At 45.8% G+C, this 25,234-nt stretch overlaps 1 protein-coding gene across 16 annotated transcripts in view; it reads left to right on the plus strand.

Annotated features, from left to right (window-relative positions):
- The window catches only part of CPEB1 (cytoplasmic polyadenylation element binding protein 1), a 110,455-nt gene that overhangs the window by 71,271 nt on the left and 13,950 nt on the right, over positions 1 to 25,234 (plus strand). For 8 of the 16 annotated variants that reach the window (XM_043490378.1, XM_043490379.1, XM_043490372.1 and 5 more), the window contains one exon: positions 13,511 to 13,699. In XM_043490378.1, the coding sequence (XP_043346313.1) occupies positions 13,546 to 13,699 (154 nt within the window). In that variant the 5' untranslated portion in view covers positions 13,511 to 13,545. Of the gene's footprint in view, positions 1 to 12,971; positions 13,151 to 13,507; positions 13,700 to 25,234 lie in introns of those variants that run through there. The other 8 variants (XM_043490371.1, XM_043490369.1, XM_043490380.1 and 5 more) reach the window with 2 other exon arrangements.

Below are 25,234 nucleotides of genomic sequence, written 5' to 3' on the forward strand. Positions count from 1 at the left end.
ACTTCTAACATTAAATTTAAAGTCTCAGTATAGAGTTCTATATAGAAATTTTTAATTTTTCAAATTGATTTTGGGGATATTAAGTTTGAGTTGCCTTACCCTTCTTAATAACTTACACTTTTTTCTGGCTATAGTAATATGTTCACTGTAAAATTTTTGAAGAAAACGTATATTAGAAGGAAAAAACTCATATGTAATCCTACTATCCAGTTACAACTACTGTTACTATTTTAGTACCTCTCTCTAATATTTTTAAAACATATTAAAGAGAAAGCTTTCTGAACGTACTATATAGTAATTTGCCTCTTTAGAGTGCAAATCTAATTTCCTTTTATCTTTCTGTGTCATTAACTTTCTTTTTCAAGGTTGCATATATCTGTTTGTAGGTTTCAGCACATTGCCAAATGGTTCATAGTACAAAAAGTTAAGAATTTCAAATTGTTAGAGATAGTTTACTTAAATAGGTGTCTACTTTAAAGACTAGTAGAAGTACATTTGCCTGTATCTGTGATTATTTGGACATAGGATAAATCTCTAAAAGCAAAATCTTTTCATCAAATAGCTATTTTTAAAGCATTTAAGTGCACATGTTAGGTTGCCCTTCAGAAATGTACCAGTTTGCTCTCTTACTTGAAACACCCAATTCTTCTTACTTTTTTTTTTCCCACAGATGGTAAAGAATCCACCTGCAATTCGGGAGACCTGGGTTCAATCCCTGGGTTGGAAAGATCCCTGAAGGAGGGAATGGCAACCCACTCCAGTATTCTTGCCTGGAGAATCCCCATGGACAGAGGAGTCTGGCAGGCTGCAGTCCATGGGGTCACTAAGAGTCAGATGCGACTAAGCACAGCATAGGGCATGTGAGATCTTACTTCTCTGACCAGGGATCAAACCCGTGCCCTCTGTGTTGAAAGTGTGGAGTCTTAACCACTGGACCACCAGGGAAGTCCCACACTGTCCTTTTAAAATCACTAGCTTTTATATTCTCTAGAAGCCGATGCTCCTGTGCTTTGGCCACTCTTGAGAGTCCCTTGGACAGCAAGGAGATCAAACCAGTCAATCCTAAAGGAAATGAACCCTTAATATTCATTGGAAGAACTGATGCTGAATCTCTAATACTTTGGCCACCTTATGCAAAGAACTGACTCATTTGGAAAAGACCCTGATGCTGGAAAAGATCGAAGGCAGGAGAAGGGGACGACAGAGGATGAAATGGTTGGATGGCATCACCGACTCAATGGATATGAATTTGAGCAAACTGCAGGAGATAGTGAAGGACAGGGAAGTCTGGTGTGCTGCAGTCCATGGGGCTGCAAAAAGTCGGACACAACCGAGCAACTGAAAAACAGTATTATTGTTTGGCCCTGTAAGAGGTCTCCAATATGGTATAATGTTCAAGGAACTTCTACAAACCCCAAATTTGAACCAGCATAGCATCAGGGAAAGTAACAGTTCATTGTGTTCAGATGTTAGTCACTCAGTCGTGTCCAACTCTTTCCATCCCCATGGACTGTAGCCCACCAGGCTCCTCTGTCCATGGGATTCTCCAGGCAAGAATACTGGAGTGGGTTGCTATTTCCTTCTCCAGGGGATCTTCCCAACTCAGGGATTGAACCTGCAGCTCCTGCATCTCCTCCACTGCTGGCAAATTCTTTACCATCTGAGCCACCAGGGAAGCCTAATTAGGTTATACTATATTTTAGTGTAACATAAAACTAGTGTAGGGGATACCACATGGACAGCATGTTGTATTCCAGGACTCTGGACTGGAGTCTTGAAAACATTCTGCTTCAGAAACTCCATACCAGAAGCCATAAATTAGGTGGAGCTAGACTTCAGTCATCAGTCTTCTCTTTTGTTCTCCACCAGGAAGAAATTAAATTGTCAACTTCAAAAACTGTGTATGTACATGGCAGTGGAATCTTGGAAACACCAAAGTGTGAAGTTGACATTTTACTGGATAAGTAGGTGATTGGGGCAAGGATAATAAGAATAGGGAGGAGCTAGTGTTAAGAGTTGAACTCCTGGTAGGATGGGATGGGTTTAGGACAAAGCTCCATGGGGATCTAACTGGTGAGAACAGAATCCATTAGTAATTTAATGATGGTAGGAGTGCCAGATTTGAAAGGTGGCTAGAGAATGCATGAGAGAAAAAGCACATAGCATGTAGGGGAAAGGCACGAGTACTCAGGTTTCCACTGTGGCTGGCTTGTTTGTCTGAATCCGCTCAAAGAAACCAACTCTACTGAAGTTGGTTAGAATTCTTTGTTTTCAGAAAATAATTTACTGATAAAGCAAGTCTGAGCTGGGGCATATGTGAGTGTAGACCTGAGTCTGAGAAAGTGCCCAGAGTAGGGATGAGGCAGGAAGGTAGGTTGGTCCCTGCATTATGATCCCACCTCTGCCACTTAGCAGCTTTGGCACTTTGGCCTTGTCTGAGCCTTGTTTGCTCACTAGTTAAAAAAGAAAGAAAGGGGGGAAAAAAGATTTAACCGGGTGGTCTTCCAGCTCCTTTGCTGCTGACAGGCCATCAGGGACTTTTGTCCAGAGATTCTCAACCTGCCTGTAGCAATTACTTATTTGGTCAGTCCTTGTTGAGGGGCTTGAATTACACAGAACAGTCTTAATTTGCAAATGATCACACGCCTAATTAGAATTAACTTGAGCAGAATGTGGGATGTGTTGGGAGGCTGTTGGTATGAAGCTCACAGAATAGGAAGATGTTTTGTCGAGATTCTGTTTCTTTGTTGCCTCTCTCTGAGTTTCATTTTCGCCCTTTCCACAGTTTTGTGTTAACTGAGGAAGGGGCTCCATTCACATCTTTTGGCATCATGAGGTCAGGAAATGCTTCTCCCTTTCCAGTACCCAGTTAGAAAAACCTTAGGGAAGGAGTCTCAGCTTGTCTTGAGCTGTGCCCATACTAGGAGTGGACTCTTGTAGCCACAGGGACGGGTTACTATAACCCAGGTTGACTCAGATGCCCACCTGTGGATCATCACTGTATTGAATGATGCAGAAACCAGCAAGAAAGGTGGCATTTGCTGTTAGGACCACTTGGATGGTATAGGAAGAAAAACAGTTCAACAAAAGCCTGGGGTGTAGCAGAATTTTAAAAGCATCATCTTTGGGGAATCATAGACTAGGCAGCAGCAGTCTTTGAATACTTGCTTGTATATATCCAATTTAAAAAAACAATGTATCCCTCAATGAGATCTGGTTCTCATCACCCACCCCGCCCCGCCCTGCCAAAAAAAAGCCAAACCAGAAAATAGTAAGTGGTAAGGATGTAGAGAAATTGAAACACTTGTGCTTTTGCAGAATGCAAAATGGTATAGCTGTTGTGGTAAATAGTATGGTGGTTCCTAAAAAAAAATAAACATAGAATTACCATATGATCCAGGAGTTCCACTTCTAAGTATGTATATGTAAAAGAAGTGAACTCAAGGATGGAAAAACCTGTTTGTTTGTACACTGATATTCATAGCAGCACTGTTCACAGTAGCCAAATGTGGAAGGAACTAACCCAGATGTCCATGGACAGACGAATGGATAAACAAAATGTGGTATATACATCCAATGGAAAATTATTCCTCCTTAAAAGGGAAGGAAATTTTGATACATGCTGCAATATGGATAAACTCTTGATATTCTGCTAAGTGAAATAAGCCAGACATAAAGGACAAATACTGCATGACTCCACTTCTTGGAGGTACCTGGAATAGTTGAGTTTAGAGACAGAAGATGGTTATCAGGCACTCTGGAAGGGTTAGTGGGGAGTTAGTGTTTGATGGGTATAGAGTTTTATTTTGATATGAAAAAGTTCTGACAATGGTTAGTGGTAATAGGTGCATAAAAACGTGAATGTACTTAATGCCTCTAAATAATACACTTCAAAATGGTTAAAATGTTTAAATAAAAAAGTTTAAAAAATACAATGTACACCTTGCACGTTTAACTTTGTATCTGTATTTTCATTGGAAAAAGGTATCTAGTGGAATCAAAATTTGTAGAGATTTTTATACTTACTATGTTCAGAAACCTGTAAATTAGCTCTTTAATCATAGAGAATTTCTCATTATTCCTTTTCTCCTTTATTTGTATTTCTAGTCTACTTCTCCCACAGAATTTTATACTAATGAAATGTTACATATAATGAAATCAACAGTCTTCTGTTGATCCCATGTTATACTTCTCTGCAACAAAAGCAGTACATAAATTGAAATTTTAAATTATTTCCTGTGACTGAAAGGCTTATAAGTGTTTTGGATTGCTGTGGCCATTGATGGCTAGGACAATTGATTAAGACAATCTAAAGGTTAAAATTTTTGATAAAAATTTTCTTTAGTAATTATTTATTGGAACTGCTTCTTAATGAGATAAATGAGGCATTTTTATAACTCATGTAATTTTGGATGACTCATTGCCAGAATGACTCAGGATTTCAACACCAAATACATTCCTATTTTCTGTTTTTTATAGATCTGTGCCCTATTGAGCAAACTTGTTCACATAAATAAGTAGAGGGGACATGAAAGCATTGTTAGAGCAATGTCACTCAACTGTTTGAACTGCTTAACTTATATGCAAAAAATTAGTTGTCTATCTATTTTTAGTCATTTACTTGCTGACAGTTCCATTCACTCCTTCATATTTATTGAAGGAATTGGAAACCATCTAACTTGTAAAAAGATTTGTTACTTGAGACATCGGTCATTGAATTTCTCAGTTTGGGGAAAGTATACCAAAAATGCTTAATGGAGATTTCAAATGACTATTGTTATTTTTTCACTTAGAGACCCTGTTTAACTCAGATTACTTAAAGGATTGAGAAGATTAAAATATTGTTAAATTTAAAATACACCTTTACAAATACAGTATTTTAAAACAAACAAAAAAATTTTTTTTTGGCTGTAATGTGCAGCTTACAGAATCTTAATTCCCCAACCAGCATTTGAACCCAGGCCCTCAGCAGTGAAAACATGGAGTCCTAACCATTGGACTGCTAGGGAATTCCCTTAAAATGCTTTCTATCTTATCACTTGCTTTAATTATGTTTTTATGTTTTGTCAAAACCTTGGGTCTATAGATTTTAACTTGTTCTGCTTATGGAAGATGTCAACTGTAAAATCTGATTTAATGAAATTGGTTCTTACCATCAGACCAATTACTTCATTCAGATTTGCTTTTTGTCAGAAAAAGTAACTTTACCCCCCCCCACCATTTTATTGTGAACATTTTCATGCATACAGAAAAGATGAATAAGTCGTGAAGTGAGCACGCATAATACTTAGCACCTAGATCCTACAATGAACATTTTGTCGTATTTGCTTTATGACATGTCTGTTTATATATCCCCCTAATCATTTATTAGGTATCCTTATATATCCCTCTAACCATTTATTGTAGCCCAGGTGGCGCTAGTGGTAAAGAGCCTGTCTGCCAGTGCAGGAGACGTAAGAGACACTGATTTGATCCTTGGGTTGGGAGGATCTCCTAGAGGAGGAAATGGCAACCTACTCCAGTATTCTTGCCTGGAGAACCCCATGGCCGAGGACCCTGGGGGGCTACAGTTCATGGGGTCGCAAAGAGTCAGACGTGACTGAGTGACATGTGCAGTCACACAGCCATTTATCAGTCCATCTCCTTTTATGATGCATTTCAAAGTGAATCGGGGACATGGGTGTAATTTACTCCTGATACTTGAGTATGCATGTTGACTCGAATGTTCAGTATTTGTTTAGAGGTTCTTGGAGGTAAAATTAATAAACAGGGAAACGCACAAGACTTGAAGAAGAATATGTGTCATTAGGTGCATTCTGACGAATGTGTGGATGAAACTCCCCACAAAATGTACATTGCTGTCACCTCAGAAAGTTTCCTCATCCCATTTCCCAATTGGCTCCCACTTTTCTCCCTTGGAGGCAACCACCTTGTTTCACTGTTTATTAGCTTTGCTTCTTCTAGAACTTCAAAGAAGTGGAATCATAATCCGTAGGTACTTTTACATAAGGTTTTTTTCACTCAGGGTAGTGAGATTCATCTCTGTTGTTGCATCTTGTTTTAGTTGCAGTTTCTTCTGACACTTTGTGACCCCATTGAATGTAACTTGCCAGGCTCCTCTGTCCATGGGATTTTCCAGGCAAGAATACTGGAGTGGATTCCATCTCCTCCTCCAGGGCATCTTCCCAACGCAGGGATTGAACCCACATCTCCTGTATTGGCAGGCGGTTCTTTACCACTGAACCACCTGGGAAGGCTGTTGTTGCATGCATCAATAGTCTATTCCTTTTTATTGCTGAGAAATATTCTAGCATATATGTATAAACACCACATTTTATTTTCCTGTTAATGGTCACTTGAGCTCTTTGCAGGTTTTGGTGATCAAGCATAAAGCTTCTGTCACTATTCATGTGCAGGTCTCCTTGTAGACATACTCTTTCATTCTTTTTGGTTGAATACCTTGGAGTAGAATCGCTGGGTCATAGAATTGTATATGTTTAGTTGTATAAAACATCAGCAGAGCTTTTCTAAAAGCGATTGAACCATCATACAATAATGTATGGAAGTTCTGATTGGCAACACCAAATGTTGGCAAACTGGAGCAGTCTTTTAATTTTAGCATCTGGTGAGTATGCAGTAGTGTCTCATTGTGGTTAAATCTGCATTTCTTTGATGACTAATAATGCTGAGCAGGTTTTCAGGTGCGTACTGTCCAGTTGTATGTCTGTGTGTGAAATGCCTTTCTGAGGATTCTGTGCTCTTCTTAAGTGTGCTTTTTAAAAAGTTTTTTTGAGTTGTTAAGATTTCTTATATACTCTAGATACTAGCTATTTGTTAGGTATGGTTGCAGATGTTTTCTACCATTTCGTAGCTTGCATAATTATTTTCTTAATGGTGTCTTGATGAGCAGACATTTTTAAGCAGACATAAGTCCTGTGTATCAAAACTTTCTCTGATGATGATTGCTTTCTGTGTCCTCCGTAAGAAACCTTGTTATGCATCCCCCCACCCAAGCTCACAAAGATAGTCTACATTTTCTTAGAGAAGTTTTAAGAAGTTAAAACTTTTAGATCTCTCTGATTCATACTAATGTTTATATATGGTGTGAGTTGGAGATCAAGGTTCATTTCCTACCCCTCAGCGATATTTGGTTGTTCAAGCACCATTTGTTTAAAAAGCCCTCCCCCCTGAATAACCTGAAGGCATGTATATTATTGGGGTTTCATTGAATATATGAATCAGTTTGGTAGGAATTAGCTTTTTAATAGTATTGAACTTTCCACTTTGTGAACATGGTGTATGCCATTTTAAAATTTAAACATTGTTAGTATTTATTTCCAGAAACATTATAGAAATTGTTTTGAAATAAATTGCAGAATTCATTGGAAGATTATTAGTGGGGTCAAGACTAAAATAAGCCAATGATTGTACTTTTGTGGTCAGAAGTACAAAGTGAACCTGGCTTCTCTCGTACCTTGATCTGTGATGTGACTTAGGGTGAAGCCGAAATTACAGGGAAGGTTTCCTTGAGCATCTGTGCATCATGCGTTCTCTATCTTCTGAACTACTATAATTAACACTCAGGTTAACAGCACATTGTCTCTTAGAGTGTGAACTTCCAGGGAATTGTGATTGACTCAAGTTTAGCCTTTAAAGTTTGATGGTGAGTGTGAGGAAAGATTAATAAGTAAGCTGCAGCCTGAAGATAGGCTTTGATGAGAGAGGCAGCGGGAAACTGGTCAGGGCACTGTTGGGGAGAATGAACACTGTGAGGAGGGGTGTTGAGTAAGAATGAGGTGAATTACCTGGAAGAGAGAGAATAGGGTAGGAAGACCATTTTAAACTCGCACTGCTCAAAGTGTGGTCAGCACGTGAGTAGTGTAGGCATCACTTGGGAGTAGGTTAAGAACACAGATTCCAGGGCCCAACCCACACCTACTGAGGCAGGGTCAGTGTTGTCGATTCCCAAGTCATCCCTATGCCCTTGAAAGTCTGAGAAGCACTGCTTTAGGGGAACATGCAGTCTTCCTGGCGTGAGTGGTCAAGGGCCCCAGTGCACGCAGTGGTTGACATGGTATTGACAGGTGTCTGACTTCTTGCATGGTGGCTCTTTCACTTCAGGTTACCAAAATGGATTTACAGAATCGTTTCTGTTTTCCTGATTTGGCAGAAGTGGCAGGGTTGGGGGATAGTCTTTCAAATGGTCTTTTTACAAATACATTCTTAGAAATGCCACTTTATGAGCTTTAAAAAAACTTTTAAGAACAGAAAGCATTGATTTAAGTAACCTCAGCTTACTGTAAAGTCAGTTATTTAGAAGAAATCTAATGGGGACCAGTGATGGAGCGTCCTTCTCGCCTGTTCCCAGGGACAGGATTTGGAGGTGAAGCTGAGATTTTGTAAAAGAGTTCAAGTATGGTTGCTGTATAGACTGTAATAGTGTGCTTGTCGAAAGTCTAAAAAGGAAAAAGAAAGGAGAACACCACTTTGGTGATACTGTTTGTACAATGACTAAAGGAGGATAAATCCATGAGTGGCCTGCTACCCTCACACATTAAGCTGTGTTCCCTTAACAACATCTGTCAACAAACAACATTTTCACATAGTTACAGTTATGATGTAGATGCAGCTTTGTAGTCTGTTAAGTCATTTAACATATTTCTCTGCCCCCAACCCCTTCTCTTCCCTCCTCATCCATCTGCTTTTATGCTGTCTTCCTCCTCCTTCCTTTCATCCCATATACCCTTGACCGCTTCCCTAGCTCTGATCTCTGGTTCATCCTGAGCCCTTTACCACATTAATTATTGTTTAACAGTGTAAAGAGACAGTTCACTACACTCCTGAGCATCTGTTTCATTGATGAAATCAGTTTCATTTTCCTGCCTCAGTTCTTCCTGGCTTGGTTGGCCCAAACAAACCTTGCTTACCTTCTCTCCTGTTAACTCATCTGAACTAGATCCTCTTTCCCCTAGGATCAGCTCATGCGGCATCTGCTCTGTGAAGCCAGCTTGTGTATCCTGGGGGCCTCAGTTGACTTCTTGCAAGCACCATGGACCTTATACTATGGAACCTGCCTAATGGTTTCATAAATGGAGGCCTGAAATCACTCTTCTCTCCTTGTTTCACCTCCTTAGTTGCCAGATACTCAAGAATGATAGTTGCAGAGGACCATGAGCAATGTCATGCCAAGTCTTGTTGACAGAGGAGTCATCAGCGGACAGACAGGTTCTTAGACTGAGGATTGAAAAGATTAGAGGTGAGGCTGTACTCCTCTGGAGGGCTTCCCAGGAGGTTCAGTGGTAAAGAAGCTGCCTGCCAATGCAAGGAGACCCAGGTTTGATCCCTCTGTCAGGAAGATCCCCTGGAAGAGGAAATGGCAACCCACCTGTGTTCTTGCCTGGAGAATTCCATGGACAGAGGAGCCTAGTGGGCTACAGTCCATGGGGTTGCAGAGAGTTGGATAAGACTGAGCATGCCTGCATGCATACAACTCTCAGCCCTAGAATTAGAGTCCTTGGGTCACCTCTGCATTTTGATCTCCTCAGCAGTCATTCTGTTCTAGACTGTGACAAACTTTGGACTTTGGGTCAGTTTACTTGAGTTTTTCAGTTGCTAAGAAATTTGGGCGATTATGAAGAAAGTAACATATTTTCAAAGGGAGATCATTTTAAAATTCTGAACCAAATCAAGAAACTTAATCATAAATGTTGCGTAGGTATTGATATGGAAACTTGCAGGGTTAGGGTTGATATAGAAAGTGTTTAAGCTGAGAGTCTTTGTTCAAAGATTGCCTTAGAAGTAGTCTCACCTCATCACATGCTGGTTCCAAGCTTTTAGTATCTTCGGAGTGTCTGGTGTGTGCTTGGCTAAAGATTACAAGGAATATCCTCCAATAAAAGAGGTCAAGTTCCTGCCCAGCATCAGATGTGAGTTTGAGAAGCAAAGACAGGCTTTCCTCAGTAAAATCAGCCTTTGAATTTCACACCTTTCAGCTTACTGAGCATTCGCCCATGTTGACAGTTTGCTTCTCAGACTTTCTGTCAATACAGAGCAAAGGGGTAGAGCACAGTGGGTAAATTTGGAGAGCTGGGATCATTAGAAAAGAGGCTTTGGGGGTAAAATGTTTCTGAACTCAAATGGCCACAGATAAGACTGAATCATGCCTGCCAGTCCACCTAGGACAGTGTCTGTTTGAACTTGCTGCATTGGTAGGGTTATTAATATTTGCCCCCTTTCTCTCTCAGAAGTGCCTTGGTTTGGATGATAAATTATATGGTCACCTACTGAAAGCAAAATACCAATACAATACTTTGTGCCAGACACTGTACCAAACTCTGTGTGTAATCCTCAACAAAACACCTGAGAGATAGCTGCTGTTGCCACTTTACAGGTGAAAGATGCTCAGAAAGGTTTAGTAACTTGACTGAGATCACGAAATGGCAGATCTTGTGAGTAAAGCAAGATCTATAAAACTTTTAAAGCCACTTAATTTTTCCTAGCCTACCACACTAAAGGTTTAACAGGTATGTCTTCTGTTAATTGGAGGAACTAGTGAAGGAATTCTACAATGGTAGTGCAAGCCTTTATCTGAAAGAAACAGTGGGATGGAGAATGTCTGGATGAAGGTATAGGTGATGTGTCAGTGGGAGTGCTGGTAGTAAAAGGAGAGGTATGCTGTACTGGGACCGCCAAGCTCCGGGACAGCTTGCAGCCATTTGTTCCTAAGTGACCTTTAGTGGTCACTCATTTGAAAAGACCCTGATGCTGGGAAAGATCGAGGGCAGGAGGAAAAGGGGACAACAGAGGATGAGATGGTTGGATGGCATCACCGACTCAATGGACATGAGTTTGAGTAAATTCTGGGAGTTGGTGATGAACAGGGAGGCCTGGCGTGCTGCGATTCATGGGGTCGCAAAGAGTTGGACATGACTGAGCAACTGAAGTGAACTGACCTTTGATGAACCTGCTGCCCAGGACTGGAGTCTTTCTGCTTGGGTTTGGAAGTTTGTGGTAGTTGTATAGACCACTGCTACTCAGACTTTTATGTGAATTAACATAAACTGGGAATCTTATTAAGATGTAGTTCAATTCCATAAGTCTTAGGTGGGGGCTGAGAGGCTGTATAACAAGATTCTGGTGATACTGATTTTGTTGGTCGGCCATGCTAGACTTTGGGTAGCAAGAGCATAGTTGATGGCTAGATTCTCTCTGCCTGTGGCATGGAGTCCCCATAAACACAAAGGCCCTGAATTTAGCCGGGGATGGGAGAAATGATTGCTTCTAGATGTGGGTGTGCTCACAGTGTGGTGGAAGGGACCATACAGAGAGTTTGTAAGGGGGAATGGGTACTTATATGTGGATGTTTTTAAAGGAAGCATTGTGTTTTTATAACTATTATATATGGATTATTTTTAAAGTATATCATAAGCTTGGGGGAAGGGTGGACAGAGAAGCTGCTGGGGGAGTGGTCTGGGGTGGGGGCAGCACCAACATGGGTGGGTTCTTGCTCAGCCTGTGCAGTGGTGAAGAGGTTTTGACAGACACAGGTTTGGAGCAGGCAGAGTATCTACAGCCAGACAGGAATAACGTGGATGGATGACACAGCAGCAAAGCTCTTTTTAAAAAAAAAAAAAAACAACCCTCCAAGAGGAGGAGTCCCTCCCACAGACTGGCCGTTCTCCCCTTCTCAGCTGTGCCTGAGCGCCTGTGGACAGAAAGGGACACTCTGGAGGCTGTGGCCAGCCGTTCCTGTGGCTAACAGCAGTAGTGCCCACTCTGCCCACCTTGTACCCTGTCCGGGGTGGTCCGAGGTGGGCATGCTTCCTGTGTCTGGTTGCTCGTCGCTGTAGCATGGCGGAGTGAGCAGGGTCCCTGGTCTCAGTGTGAGCAGCCTGCCTGCCATGTGGCTGGGACCCTCACTGTACCCTCCTGTCTAAGGACGAGGCCTTGTAACTGGAGGTCATGTTGGAAGAGACGCATACAGGGGAGTACGTTGGCAGATGGGAAGTGGCAGAGGTCCCAGAGGCTCTGGGCAGAGCTGGACTTGGTGCTGGGGCTGTGACTGGTCATGGGAATAGGGCTGTGGTCCCAAGCAGCTCCCCTGCCTGGAGAGAGGGTCTGGGTAGCCAGAGGCCCCAGGGCCCCTCCCGTGGCCCGTGTGCTCTGGAGGAGCAGGGCCAGGGACTGTGAGCTCCCAAACCTGGAGCTTCTGACAAGGCACGTACTACCTCCGAGATCATTTCTGCTGTTTTGGTCTGATCAGACTCTGTGAGGGGAGTGTTTTCTTGTCTGCGCCTGCAGTTGCAGGAGGGGGAGCTGGTCCTGCTATGAGATTGACGCCCACCCTTTTGGAGTGAGGAAACTTGGGAACAGGGAGTATGTATCCTAGTCAGGGGACTTCCCTGGTGGCTCAGATGGTAAAGAATTTGCCCGCAATGCAGGAGACCTGGGTTCAATCCCTGGGTTGGGAAGATCCCCTGGAGTAGGGCATGGCAACCCACTCCAGAATTCTTGCCTGGAGAGTCCCCATGGACAGAGGAACCTGGCAGGCTACAGTTCATGGGGTCCCTCAGAGTCGGACACAACTGAGCGACTGAGCACATCCTTGTCAGGACAGATCTTACTCTGGCGTTTGGGTGGCCCAATGACTCCCCCGCCCTCTGCTGAAACTGACCCCCTTCTTGGTGATCAGCTGCTGCTGACAAGCCTGGAGCACCAGGTGTCGTTCCCCAGGGTCCGAGCGAGCTGTGTTTTCTGAAGCCTGTCCCACCCCTGCCGGTAAACACTGCTGTGTCAGGGTAGGGCTCAGGGGCCACTTGGAGCACACAGATTTTTGCTAGCAGAATTGTGAAGCTTTGCATTGGGCTGCAAAACCAGGGCTTGAGCAAGCAGCTGGAGAGAGTCCAGGACTAGAGTGTTTTTGGGTTTGGGGGCGGAGAGCAGAGGGAGGGGAGGGAGGGGCAGGAGGGCAGAGCTGGCCGAGCAAGCAGCCTGAGCTTCGGCTCCGCTGTCAGCAGAGAGGACTTCAGTTGTGCCTCGGGCCGCTTGGCCACCATTGCTGGAGACCGGAGGGCGCTGCCTCGCAGCCAGACTTACCAGCACCGCACCCGGACTGTTCCCAGCGGCTGTTGTGCCGTCTCTTCCCTGGGAGGCAAGTCCCCTCCCTGCCGTCCCCTGCTCCTCCCCGCTCTCTGAGGGGTGATGCCGCTCTCCATTGCACGGCTCAGCCGGCTGATGTCACTGGCAGCGGGGAGCATCAGCAGCCTGATCACATGCTGGCCCAGTCTGTAATGCAGACGGGATAGGGGTGTGTGTGTGGGGAGGGGGCTGTATGGCAGCCGCTCCTGCTTTAACACCCCCAAAAGTGCAGAGGCAGTGGCTGCAGCATCCGGCCAGCTTGGATGTCTGGTCTTCGAGCCTGAGGAAACTATTCTTAATATTATTTATTGTTGATAATCCTGGGGAAACAGCCCTTAACTCTGGGCTTCTGGTGTTTTCCTGTCCAAAGCAGACTTCCAGGACTCAGAAGAAACAGTCACAAGCAGGATGCTTTTCCCCACCTCTGCGCAAGATTCTTCCCGTGGCCTCCCAGATGCAAATGACTTGTGCCTTGGCCTGCAGTCCCTGAGCCTCACAGGCTGGGACCGACCCTGGAGCACCCAGGACTCAGACTCCTCAGCCCAGAGCAGCACACATTCGGGTGAGTGCGGAAGATGAGCTGGCGGGGGGAGGGGGCGCATGGGGTGTGGAGCAAGGATATCCACAGCAACAGTTGTTCTCTTCCCCTTTGCATCCCCCACTGCCCCCCCCCCCATACAACATGGAGCTGTTTTGCAAAAGATGGAAATGCTGGCTGTGAGTGTGGCAGGACAGATGGTGGCTCGTAAAGGCAGGCACTGCTTTCCCACTTACCCTGATAAATTCCCTGGAGTTGTTAGTCTGTACCTGAAGTGGCCCTGAGAAGGGTCCCCAAGGTGATAGCCTTATGCAGAAAAGATCCAGCGAACCCCCTAGTGCCCAGGCCTGCCTTGGAGATGATGAAGCAAAACACTTTTAGGCGGGGGAGGGGACTTTAGGGGCTGATGACTGGATGTCCAGATTCTATTTCCCAGTGGCTTTTAAAACTAGGGGGCTCTGTGTAAAGGATGGGTGGTCCCCGAATCATGGCAAGGGAAGTATTTTAGCCATAAGTGAGGCCGGGTAATCCTAGGGTATTGGAATTGGCTTCACATAAGGCTGAGAGCATTGATCCTGGAAAAGGGGGTAGGCAGGGTGAGCCGGGTGGAGTAACTCTCATCTATGGAGGCCTATTTTCTTTCTTTTTTTTCTGTGTGTTAAGGGTGACCAAGTGGATGAAGGAAGAGCCATTCCCCTTGGGGTCGCTTGTCATCCTGGAAGAATTCTATGGGGACAGATTGAAGGGGGCTTCTTGGCAACCCCTCTAACTGTTTCTGCTCAGACCTTCCCCACTGCCCATTATTTCCCTCTCATGGTTCAAGGGGGTGGGTTGGCCAGACGCAAATCCTGGAGCATTCAGGAAGAAATGTGAACTTAAGAAATAACTGTAACTATACATAAAAATCTTAAGTATTTTGCTTTATGTGAGTTACACCTTAATAAGGAGCATCTTGGCAGCAGATACTTTAAATGATGGAAAGCGAGGGTGGGGGCAGCCATTTACCATTGGTGCTGACAATGGGGTTCACGGAGCCTGCTGTCCCCTGCTACCACCTCCGCTCCAGAACCTGGCAGCAAGGTTCCTCTGGCCTCCACCCTGTTTGGCGCAAGTCTTTTTTTAGAATGCTTTGCAGAGCCTAGGACTGTTGTGTCTGTTGGCATTTCAGTGCCCAGTTGTTTTGGTAAATCCCATTTGATTGGGGGGATTGGGGGTAGAGGCTGGGTTTTTTTTTTTTTTTTTTTTCTTCTCTCAGGTGAGGAAGAGCTTTACCTTAAGTAACTACCTCTGGGTTAAGGTAGACTTTCTTGAAGTACTAGCCTTTAGCTGACTCAGGATTTTCCCTGGGCTGGGAAGTGTGGTGTCACTGCTTGGTGTCCTGTGCCTGGATATCTCGGCTTTAAGGCCGTGGTAGTTTGTTTCACATTGGTACCCTGAAGCCGGCCAGGGGGTGGTGGGCGTGTGAATCTGACCTTGTCCCCACCCTCACTGCTGACTGAGCAGAAGACCGAAGAGCCCACTGCACAGGAGGTGACCAGGGCACCGTCCTTCCCTGGTCTCACGTTGGGTGTGGCCCTTCCTTGGCTCTGGCTTCCCTTAGCTACAGGGGCCCTTCTGGAATGCATTATAGCACATAGAAATGCAGGAGAGGCCAACTTGGGGCTTGGAGAGGTTGGCCTGAAAGTCATTCTGAAATCAGGCTGGGAATAAAAAAAGCTTGTGTCAAGCCACAGTTTCCTCGGCTTCCCCAGCAGCCCACCTGCCTGTGCTCGTAGCTCTGTCTCTGAAGTGGAGATGGATTTACTTCCCCACATCCCAAGCCCACTTTAGTTATAAATATTATGTGATTTTCTGCATCAGAGAGATCCTATACTCTGTGGCCCTAGCATCCATGGGGAACTCAGGTTATCCCAGTGGGATTTAAATGGCCCTGGGCAGGGTTAGTGTGGGTATGTCTTCCTTTCCGAGGGCTGAGGACACACCCACCCATCCCTGATCCCCATGTTATCCTTGGACTTGGGAGCTGGGGTGATGGCCATCTCTCTTCTTTCCCTGAGCCCTGGGCCTTCTTGGAAAGCCCACAGGAGGGTACTGCCTCCTGGAGTGGGACGCAGCCCTCCCACCAGCCAGCTGCACCCTTGCCAGCGATGCGGGAACATGCAGCCCACATTCCAGTGCCTACACTGCCTTCCCATCTGAAGAGCAGCCAGCTCGGTTTCTCCAGGGAGGGAGGAGGCATTTCAGCAGCTCTGGACAATCGGGGAGTCGTCCTTGCAGACAGCCTGGTACCTTCTGTTTCTGTGAGGAGCTCATGGTGCAGGCTTCTTCCTTGGGCTCTGCTGGGTGATATATTGCCCCATGTGGCTGTTGGCTCACATCTGACCATTTTCTACAGCTCTGAGGTTGAGCAGCATGTAGGGGGCAAGGTTGGAGGTAGCAGGGCTCTTGCCGGAGAAATCTTGGCTAAATTCATTCAACACATACTGAGCACTGGCTGTGTGCCAGGCAGTGTGTTAGGCACTGAAGGTGCACCAGTGATAAAATTGTTTCCCTTAAAAATGCCCTTGACTCTTGAGGAGAAATAAATGGGATATATACTGAACATGGCAGCTGCTCTGCTCAGGGGCTCCATTTTCTCCCCTAAGGAATTTTTTGGCATTGGGGCAACATTTTATTGGATTCTCCCATGGGGACCTGTCTCCAGGGGCTGGAGTCATTCTGCCTTGTGGGTTTCATTGGCCTGGGGGACCTGCAGGAAGACCCTGGGGTGGAATCTGTTTTTGAGCATTGTGCCTACAAGGCCAGCATTGGTTGGGGTGTGGTGCTGTGTGAGGCACCTCCCTTCCAGACTGTGCCTACCCATGAGGCCTCAACTCAGGCTGGGAAGGAAGCCTTCCTGTCCATGAGGGCAAGATGAACTTTGGAAGTGACCCCAGTGGCATGTCCTGCTTGCACTGTCTTAAGTCCTGTAATAGAACAGGAGGGCCGTGAAGGCCCTGATCCTTAATGTCCTGGGATTGGGGGGAGAGTGACTAATCACCATTTAGCGACTGTTTCCTATGTGAAGTGTGTCATGTGGCTTTAATGTTTTCATAGTCCTGTAAAATGGGTACTATTATTGTTCCCATCTCAAAGATGAGGAAGTAACGCTCACGGAGCTTGTGGAATGCCAAAAGCGACACAGCTACCGGAATTTGAACCTGGGTCTCTTTGATCCCAAGCCTCTTGTGCTCTCTCTCCTACCTGGCTCCTGTGGGCAGAGCCCAAACTCTTGAGCAGGAACACTCAGAGTGGGTTGTCTCTGTGTACAACTCCAGGGCTGTTTGGCCACGAGGTCTTCTTTGCAGAGGTCCCCAAGGCCAGGGCACGAGGCAGATGGTTCTGACTACTTCTTCACCCTGTGTCTCAGCCCGTCAGCTGTGCACCTGATGTGTTTGTCTCCCTGCCTTCCCCCAGTGACTCTTTTGCACGCAGCATTACTCAGCAGGAAGTGGGGTGACTGAGAACCTACTTCAGGGGACCTGGAAATAAGGGCTCCTAACGAATGCCTTGTGCAGAAGCACAGTGGGCTGACCAGATGCTCAGTCTGAGGGTGCCAAAGGACACGTCCTGTTCCCATCCACTCTCCTTAGAAGTCCTTGGGGATTAACCTGTTCACCCTCCTTGGTTTCTGTCCCGGCTGCTCACTAGTGAATAGCATGTTCCCTGTGCTGGAGAACTTGCAGGCTCCCCCCTGTCTGCAGGCCGATTGAGCCTGGGATGAGAGGGAAGTCTTCAGCAATTTGTTCCTGCTGCTGCTCTGCTTCCAGATAACCTTTCTGAGGCAACATTCAAAACAGGGTTGGGTTCTTCCCTGTGGAAAATGGCCTTCTGGGCCCAGCCAAGTTTTCCCTACATCTACCTTGGCTGTCCAGTTCTTCACCGCTCTGTTCCCGGTAGGTAGCACAGTGCCTGGTCCTGGTGTTTTAGCACGTATTTATTGAATGAATGATGAGTGCTAAGTTAATTCTGGGTAAGTTTGAACTGCAGAGTTCAGACAAGGTCCCTCTCTCTTCTGCCTCCTACTTGGGTTGATCATCCTGACGGACAGATGGTTCCAAACGATCAGTATCTCTGAGCCCCCACAGCTTTTAGGGCATGATGGTGCCCTTGCAGAAGGTTTCTGTCATGCTCTGGACCGTGAATTCTGCTGTGGAGTCAGGTAGTTTACTGAGGAGTAACTTTCAGTGCAGAGAGGAGGGGGCCTGAGAAGCACTGACAACAGGACACCTCCCTGCAGAGAGGGAACTTGAGGAGCTTGGGTGCAGGGACCAGGTACTGCTGACCTTACCTGGGACTCAAGCAGGTCATTTCTTCAGGTGATGAAACTTGTCCAGTGACTAAGACGGGCAGAAAGGCTGTGTTGGGTACCACCTTGGACCTGTGGGGATCCAGAGTTGGTGGATGGAGTTCAGACTCACAAGAGCACCGGCTGATCTGGGGTGTGATGTGGAGTTTCAGGGTTGGGGTCACAGGAAAAGAGCATCTGTTAGCTTTCTGTTATGTCTGCAATGTGTGCTGCTCTCCCCGCCTTTGTCCTGTGCATTCAGGTAGATTTTGAGCAGGCAGCCTAGAACCAAGGGTTGGTACAGGGAAGAAGGTTCCAGGTATGTGGCCTTGTGTCTCAGACTAGGGATCTTCCCAGGTGGCTCAGTGGTAAAGAATCTTCCTGCCGATGCAGGAGACACGGGTTGCATTCCTGGGTCAGGAAGATTCCCTGGAGGAGGAAATGGCAACCCACTCTAGTATTCTTGCCTGGGAAATCCCATGGACAGAGGAGCCTGGCAGGGTATAGTCCATGGGGTCACAGAGAGTCTAGACAGGACTGAATGACTAAATAACATCATCATCATCTCAGGCTAGAGATAATGGCTCCGGGTCTGGGTGTCTCTCACGACTTCTCCCATTGGACAGGTGGCACGCAGCTGTGATGGGCTCTTCCGAGCTGAGCTCAGGCCCAGTGTCTGACAGTGTGGACCCCTGTTTCCTGGCTGCCACTGCAGTCAGACTCTGATGCCTTTGTGCTCTCAGGGAAGGCTTCCGAAAACTCTAGCCGTGACTCAGCTGTAAAACCCACAGGAGCTGGCACAGAAGGGTGAAAGTGGAGAAAGTTAACAATCAGTCTAAAAATACTACTGCTGATTTGGTCTCTTGTACCCTCTGAGGTAGTGCTAATGAGCTGGAACCCTCTGCCAGGTCCTCTCCTCCCTGTGACTTCGCCGAGAGCCGTCCATAGCCGCTGCGGATTCCTGCCAGTGTGCGGGTAGGGTGGGTCCTCGGCTCCAGCAGAGCACACGGTTCTCCTTAGTCACATTTGCAAAATGAGGATCCACCATCCACTTGGCCACCAGGGCCGGGGGCACCTGGTAAACCTCAAGACTTCCGTGTTCCCTGAGTTGTAGAGGTCAGGATAGGAACAGAGCAAAGAGATCAGGGCCTTGGCCTTGGCCAGAGCAAAGAAGTCAGAGTCACTGGAAGGTGACTATAGGACACCCCCTGCTGCTGCTGCTGCTGCTGCTGCTGCGTCACTTCAGTCGTGTCCGACTCTGTGTGACCCCATAGACGGCAGCCCACCAGGCTCTCCCGTCCCTGGGATTCTCCAGGCAAGAACACCGGAGTGGGTTGCCATTTCTTTCTCCAATGCATGAAAGTGAAAAGTGAAAGTGAAGTCGCTCAGTCGTGTCCGACTCTTAGTAACTCCATGGACCGTAGCCTACCAGGCTCCTCTGTCCGTAGGATTTTCCAGGCAAGAGTACTGGAGTGGGGTGCCATTGCCTTCTCCGAGGACACTCCCTACCCCACCCTTAATCCATCTAGGTTAACGTTCAACATCTGACCTTGATGAAGCACTCTGCCCTCTGATGGGTAGTGGAGGTTGAGATCAGTCATTGGCCTCTAGCATAAGGGACCTGTCACTTCCACTGGATTTTAGGTTGTATGGCTTGAAGAGAGTGACTTTCCAGTAGGTACACTTTATTCTTAAAGTTAGGAAGACATGGCGGCTCCTTCCATCTCGATTGCTGGCTGGTGGGAACCAGTGCTGCTCACTGAACATCCTTGTAGAGGGGAGATGTGGTCTCATGGGCTGAGGTGAGGTGCCAGCTCCCTGAGGAGCCCAGTGTCTCTGCTGCTCTCCTACCTTTGATCTGTAGGTGCTCAGAGAACTGTCTGGCCAGGTCCTTCGTGAGATTGGGCTGAAGACACTCAGGCCACCATAGAGCATCAGATCATGAGTGACAGTTTCTGGAAACTTGGCTCCTTCTGTGGGTGGAAGGACATATCAAACCCCCTAGAAAATCCTTGCCTCTTGATAATAGGTTTTCTTGTCTTCCTCGTATCTTCTAGTCAAACTCCTCTATTCTTGGCCCCTTCCAGTTTAGTATTTGCAGGAAACTGATGTGTGGAGGTGCTGACAGAACTAGGTGTGTTAACTCTGGTACACGCTGATCTTACATGTTTGTCTGATGGCACTGCCCCCTCCCATTTGCCTGTGTGGCTGGTATAATGTTCAGTGGGGGCTCTTCCGTGCTTCTTGTTTCTCGGTGTAGAAGTGTTTTTTCAGTGGCTGTGAGGATCCCGGGGAGAGTGACCCTCTTCAGCCTGTATCTGTATGTGTTTAATTCTCTTTGGAGAAAGTATTTGAAACTAGCGGAAGGAATATTGTCACAAATTTGATATGTAACTGTTCTTCTCTCAACCTCTGTTTTGGTGACGGGCAGGGTCAGGATGAAGTAAGTAAGGTTTTTTCCTCTTAATTCCAAATTGTATCTAAGGCAGCACTGTGTCCTTAAATTGAGTAACCTTTATAGGAAAGGGCATAGCTTCAGTGAGCACACTGCTCCTGGGGATACAGTACTGCTTTTCTTGCAGGGCTGCTCAGCAAGCATTGATCACCTGCTTTCTGCCAGCTGTTGACTAGTTACTAATGGAATGAGTGGTAAAGATGGTCCTTTGGTGTGCTTCATAGAAAAGGCAGAACTCTGTACCCATGTGTGCCTGCAAATATCTATACAAGTGTTTTTGACCCTTCAAAAAGCTAGTTTATTTTTTTCCCATTTATTTTTATTAGTTGGAGGTAAAAAGCTAGTTTAAAAGAAGATTTCTCTTATAGGCAGAGGCTCTAAAGGTACTCTGTTGCCATTTTTCCCCTTGGGATTCTAGTCCCAGTTAGTTGTGCTTGATTTCCCTTTTCTGGTCAGATCAGTTGCCTTGAAAAAGATGAAGAAAGTCAAATGAGAATTGATTAGTTTTCCTTCCTGTCATTAAAAATTTTTTTCTGTTTGGAAATTTCAAATTTACAGAAAGTCACAAGTATAAAAATTATACAAAATTCTTTTATTCAGATTCTCCTGTTGACATTTACCTCATTTGCTCTATCATTTGCAATTCTCTCTCTTTATGTATCTCTTTATATAATTTCTTTCTGTACCATAAGGACTAGAGATGTTCTAAAATACACTGACATACAACAAAAGCTATGAACATCAGTCAACTTAAAATTGGTAAGCGTACTCTCATTAAATTCATGCTCTCATTGTTCACATTCCAGTTTTGCCCAGTGACCCAGTAGTGTCCACACAGCATTTTTCTCTTCCTTGTCTCTTAGCAGTTGTCTGCCTGAAGCATTAGGCCCAGGCTCTCTTTGTATTTGCTCCATTTGAGGGTGTGAGCTTACAGAGTTCTTGTCTTGAATGTTTTTCACAATGTTCAGCTTGTTCCTGGCTGTCACATTTCCTGAAACTATTATCACAATCCACGCCAGTCTTTTTAAAATTCTTTATTTGTTCCTGGTTAGGCCTCTCTCCCTCTTTCATCTCCCCCATAGTGTGGGTGGCAGGCTAAGGGGATGTCTCAGAGATCAAGCTCCCTGGGTCATGTCATATGTAGCCACCTTGGTTTCTTTTTTCCTCCTGGATGTCAGTTGCCGTTGTGCTGTAAAAGCTGTATTTGAGTAATACAGTTTTTTTAAGTCAAGCGAAGAATTACTTAGGAAAGGTTTAGGGGTGTGGTAAAGGGGAACTGATTAGAAGCTTGAAGTAGCAAGCCTCGGGTTTTTCTAGATTAGCGCTTCTCAGACTTTAATGTGCACACAAATCTCCTGGGGATCTTGTTAAAATGCAGGTTCTGATTCCGTAGGTCTGGAGTGGGGCCCAGGATACATTTTTAATGAGTTCCTACAGCAACAAGGTCCTAGAGAAGTTTTAAGACTTGGATGATTTAGATCCCAAGGTACTGACCTCTGGAATCCAGAGATAGCTTATCTGTAGTTGATGATCTTAAAGGAATTTGAACAGAAGAGAAGTGTCAAGACCAGAAGATGTAAAGTCCTGAGTATTTAAAAAAAAAAAAAAAAGTAGTGAATGGTGTGTTGCAGAGGATAAAGCAAAGAATCAGAAAGGATTGGGTCCCACTCTGTTACTCACTACCTGACAAACTCACTATAAACACTTGGCCTAAAAAAAAAAAAAAAACACTTGGCCTTTGAGCCTTGGTTTCCTTTTGTTAAGGTGGGGCAATAATACCCCGTTCTTAGGATTCAGCTTAAGAGTATTTATCTAAAGTGGTCCTGACTCAGTATCTGGAATATCCTAGATGTACAGAGAGTGGAAGCTGCTGTGAGTGAGTGGTTGGAGCTTCCTTGAACCTGGTCCAGATTGTCGAACAGATGATTTGACCATGAGCTCTGAGCCCTTAAGGAAGTGGAGTTCATCAGTAGCCATCATCGGTTGTCATCCCATTTTCTTCTTAGACAGGCTTATTATCCAATTGGAGTGTTACAGACATGATCTCTAGCTTTGACACAGGAATTTGACAAAGCCTCAAGATATCTTTGTGAGCATGTCAAAGAAATTTGTAAGCTAGTTGAGGTGGATGGGTTTGTGACTATTAGATGCATCAATACAGTCGTGAACACAGATTAACATGAATGAGAAATGTGGTTTACACTGGCACGCACATTGCTTTCAAATACACCTTTTTAAAATGTTGGCTGAAGACAGTCACTGTAGTCCATATTTGTCATCCTTGGTGCCTCCAGACACAAGTCATTTGGGCCTGACATCTCCTTAAGCATTTGTCTGCATCCTGCTTCATGCCGTTTTTCCCTCGACAACTCTTGGAGCGCTCTGTAGTGCCACCCTTTTCTGGGATCAACAAACTGCCCTTTATCTTGTTTGTCCCTGGGGGATGGATGGATGGTTGTTCCCTTCAGGATGCTGTTTTCTTGGGTGGAGACTTCTCCCCCAAGCCTCGTCTCCCTCACAGACATTGTTTCCGTTATTCTTACTATTCCCCAGTCCTTTACCTTCTCTGAGGAGCTCAGTGTCCATGTTACGTTTTAACCCCAGGCCTGCTTGTCACTGTGGGTCCGTTTAAGGATGCCGTCCAGCAGTGTAGCCTCCACACACCCCTCTCAGCCACCTCTGATCACACAGGCTGACGGCACCATCCTCGGGACCCAGTCTTCTCGGTCCCCTTCCCCTGTCTCTCCCATCTGCCCCTCACTCCCCTGGTAGCTGACAGCACGTGGCCACTGCTGGTTCTCTGTTTGCCTCTAGTGTCGTTCACCTGTGACACATGACTGTGTCTTCCATCCTCTCTGTGGCTGGTCCATCAGCCCATCGATGGACATATTTCCTCCTCCACATTCTCTTTGGAAAGACCCCACAGCCCGTGTCTAAGCAGGTTCCTGACACCGCCTGTGCAAGCCGCCCATGTCTGACTTGACCTTCAGCCTCAGCCGGGTGCTGGCTGCCCGCCCCGTGTTCCCAAGGTCCCTGGTCAGCCCCCTCAACTGTCCCCGTAGGCGCTGACACGTGTCTCCACCCTCCCTCAGGATGAAGTCTAAACGCCATAACCTGGCTTTCAAAGCTCTCTAAGATTTGATTGTTACCTCTTCATTCACCACCATAAACTTGTTTCCGTAAAATGTGAAGAAAGATGAGGCCCTTCAGGGCAGTGGTAGCACTTTTTAAGACCAGTACAGGTGATCTGTATTGTCAGAGAACTGTCTGTTTTCACAGTGCTTTTTGTTTGTTTGGTTTTTTCCACATCTTGCAGCTCCCAGGAAGAGCCTGGACTAAATCTTCGCATTGCCCACCCTCCTACCCCCTCAGCATGAATTCCAGGGGCCTGGACTGTGTGTGTCATTGAGACAGGGCTTCGTCAGGCGTATTTGAGAAACTTGACAGATAATTTCTGATGGGTGTCGGAATTCAAGCTTGAGAGACACTTGGTTTCAGTATGCAGTTAAGTGCTTGTGCTCAGGAAACTAGTTAAAAGAATGTTTCCTTAAAAGATGAAGTCTTTAAGTGATAAGCTCCCCAACACACACACATACGAGACTGGCCTTCAGCCCTCTTGAGTGTTGGCCAGCAAGTGGAGGCCCTGATTCTCCCCCGTGCGGGCGGGAAGGTAGACTGGTATGTCTGCTTTGGAGGACGGTAGGATGGTTTCGTTAAACGTTAAGGATAAATGCAACAAAATAAAGAAATGCATCCAAGACCGTTCCCTGCATTAAAAAAAAAAAAAAAAGTAAGGATACACTGCCTTCTCTTGATTCTCTCTGTGGATCAAGTTAAGGATACCCTACCTCTCTTGATCTGAGAGGGACGCGTGGTTGGCTGAGAGGGGAGCAGGCCGATCTGATCCTGTACAAATGCTCTGTGGTGAATGGTGTACCCTGGAAGCATGCTTTCACTTTGATTTCATGCTTGGAGAGGTTTATTCGTGCCTCCCAAGACCCACCACAGCCCCAGCCAGACACTCAGACTGACTTGTATCCCTCGAGGAAACCAGCTTAGGTGACCTGTGTCTCACTCAATCACTAGTGACTAATTGTGAGGTGGAGCCACTCACAGCCACCGTATATTGAACAGTTTCACACGTAAACACATTATTTTGGTTTCACTTCATAGCCTTTTTGAGGGGAGTGTTTTCCCCTTTCTGCAGATGAAAATGAAAAAATCAGAGTAAGGAGGCTTCTTTCTAACCTCAGTGCCACCGTACCTCTATGGCCAAAGCCTTCTCCCACCCCCTCACCCCCTTTTAGTGGATAAAAGCGTGTTTTGCTTTGCTCTGGATTCCTTTTTCCCCAGGGCCAAGTGTGGGAAAATGCTGCTGTCTTCTGCTGTCCACTTACCTCTCTTATCTCTCCTGGCCTCGGATTCACTCTTTTTTTTGATATTTAATATTTAAATATTTATTGTGCACTGGGCTCTGCTGTGCTGAGCACTTTCCATCTGCTATCTTAATTACTGACCCCTCCTGACCATGTTACGGAGGAGTTGGTATTCCACCCAAGATTCCATGAGAAAAGGGAGACTCAGAGCTTCCCAGAGCAGGCAACTGTATGAAGCTGGTATCAGGCTCAGCCAGGATTGCTGTCAGCCAGAGCAGCTTAACCACAGCGTCACTGCTTCTGTCCTAAATGTTTGAAGTCCAGGGTTGTCTAGGAGAGATTCTGCATGGGCTGGAATTCTGCATACAGGAGCCTCTCAAATGAGATGGATGCTCATGCTC

The sequence above is a fragment of the Cervus canadensis genome, chromosome 17 (genome assembly GCF_019320065.1).
Source record: "Cervus canadensis isolate Bull #8, Minnesota chromosome 17, ASM1932006v1, whole genome shotgun sequence".
Taxonomy (NCBI): domain Eukaryota; kingdom Metazoa; phylum Chordata; class Mammalia; order Artiodactyla; family Cervidae; genus Cervus; species Cervus canadensis.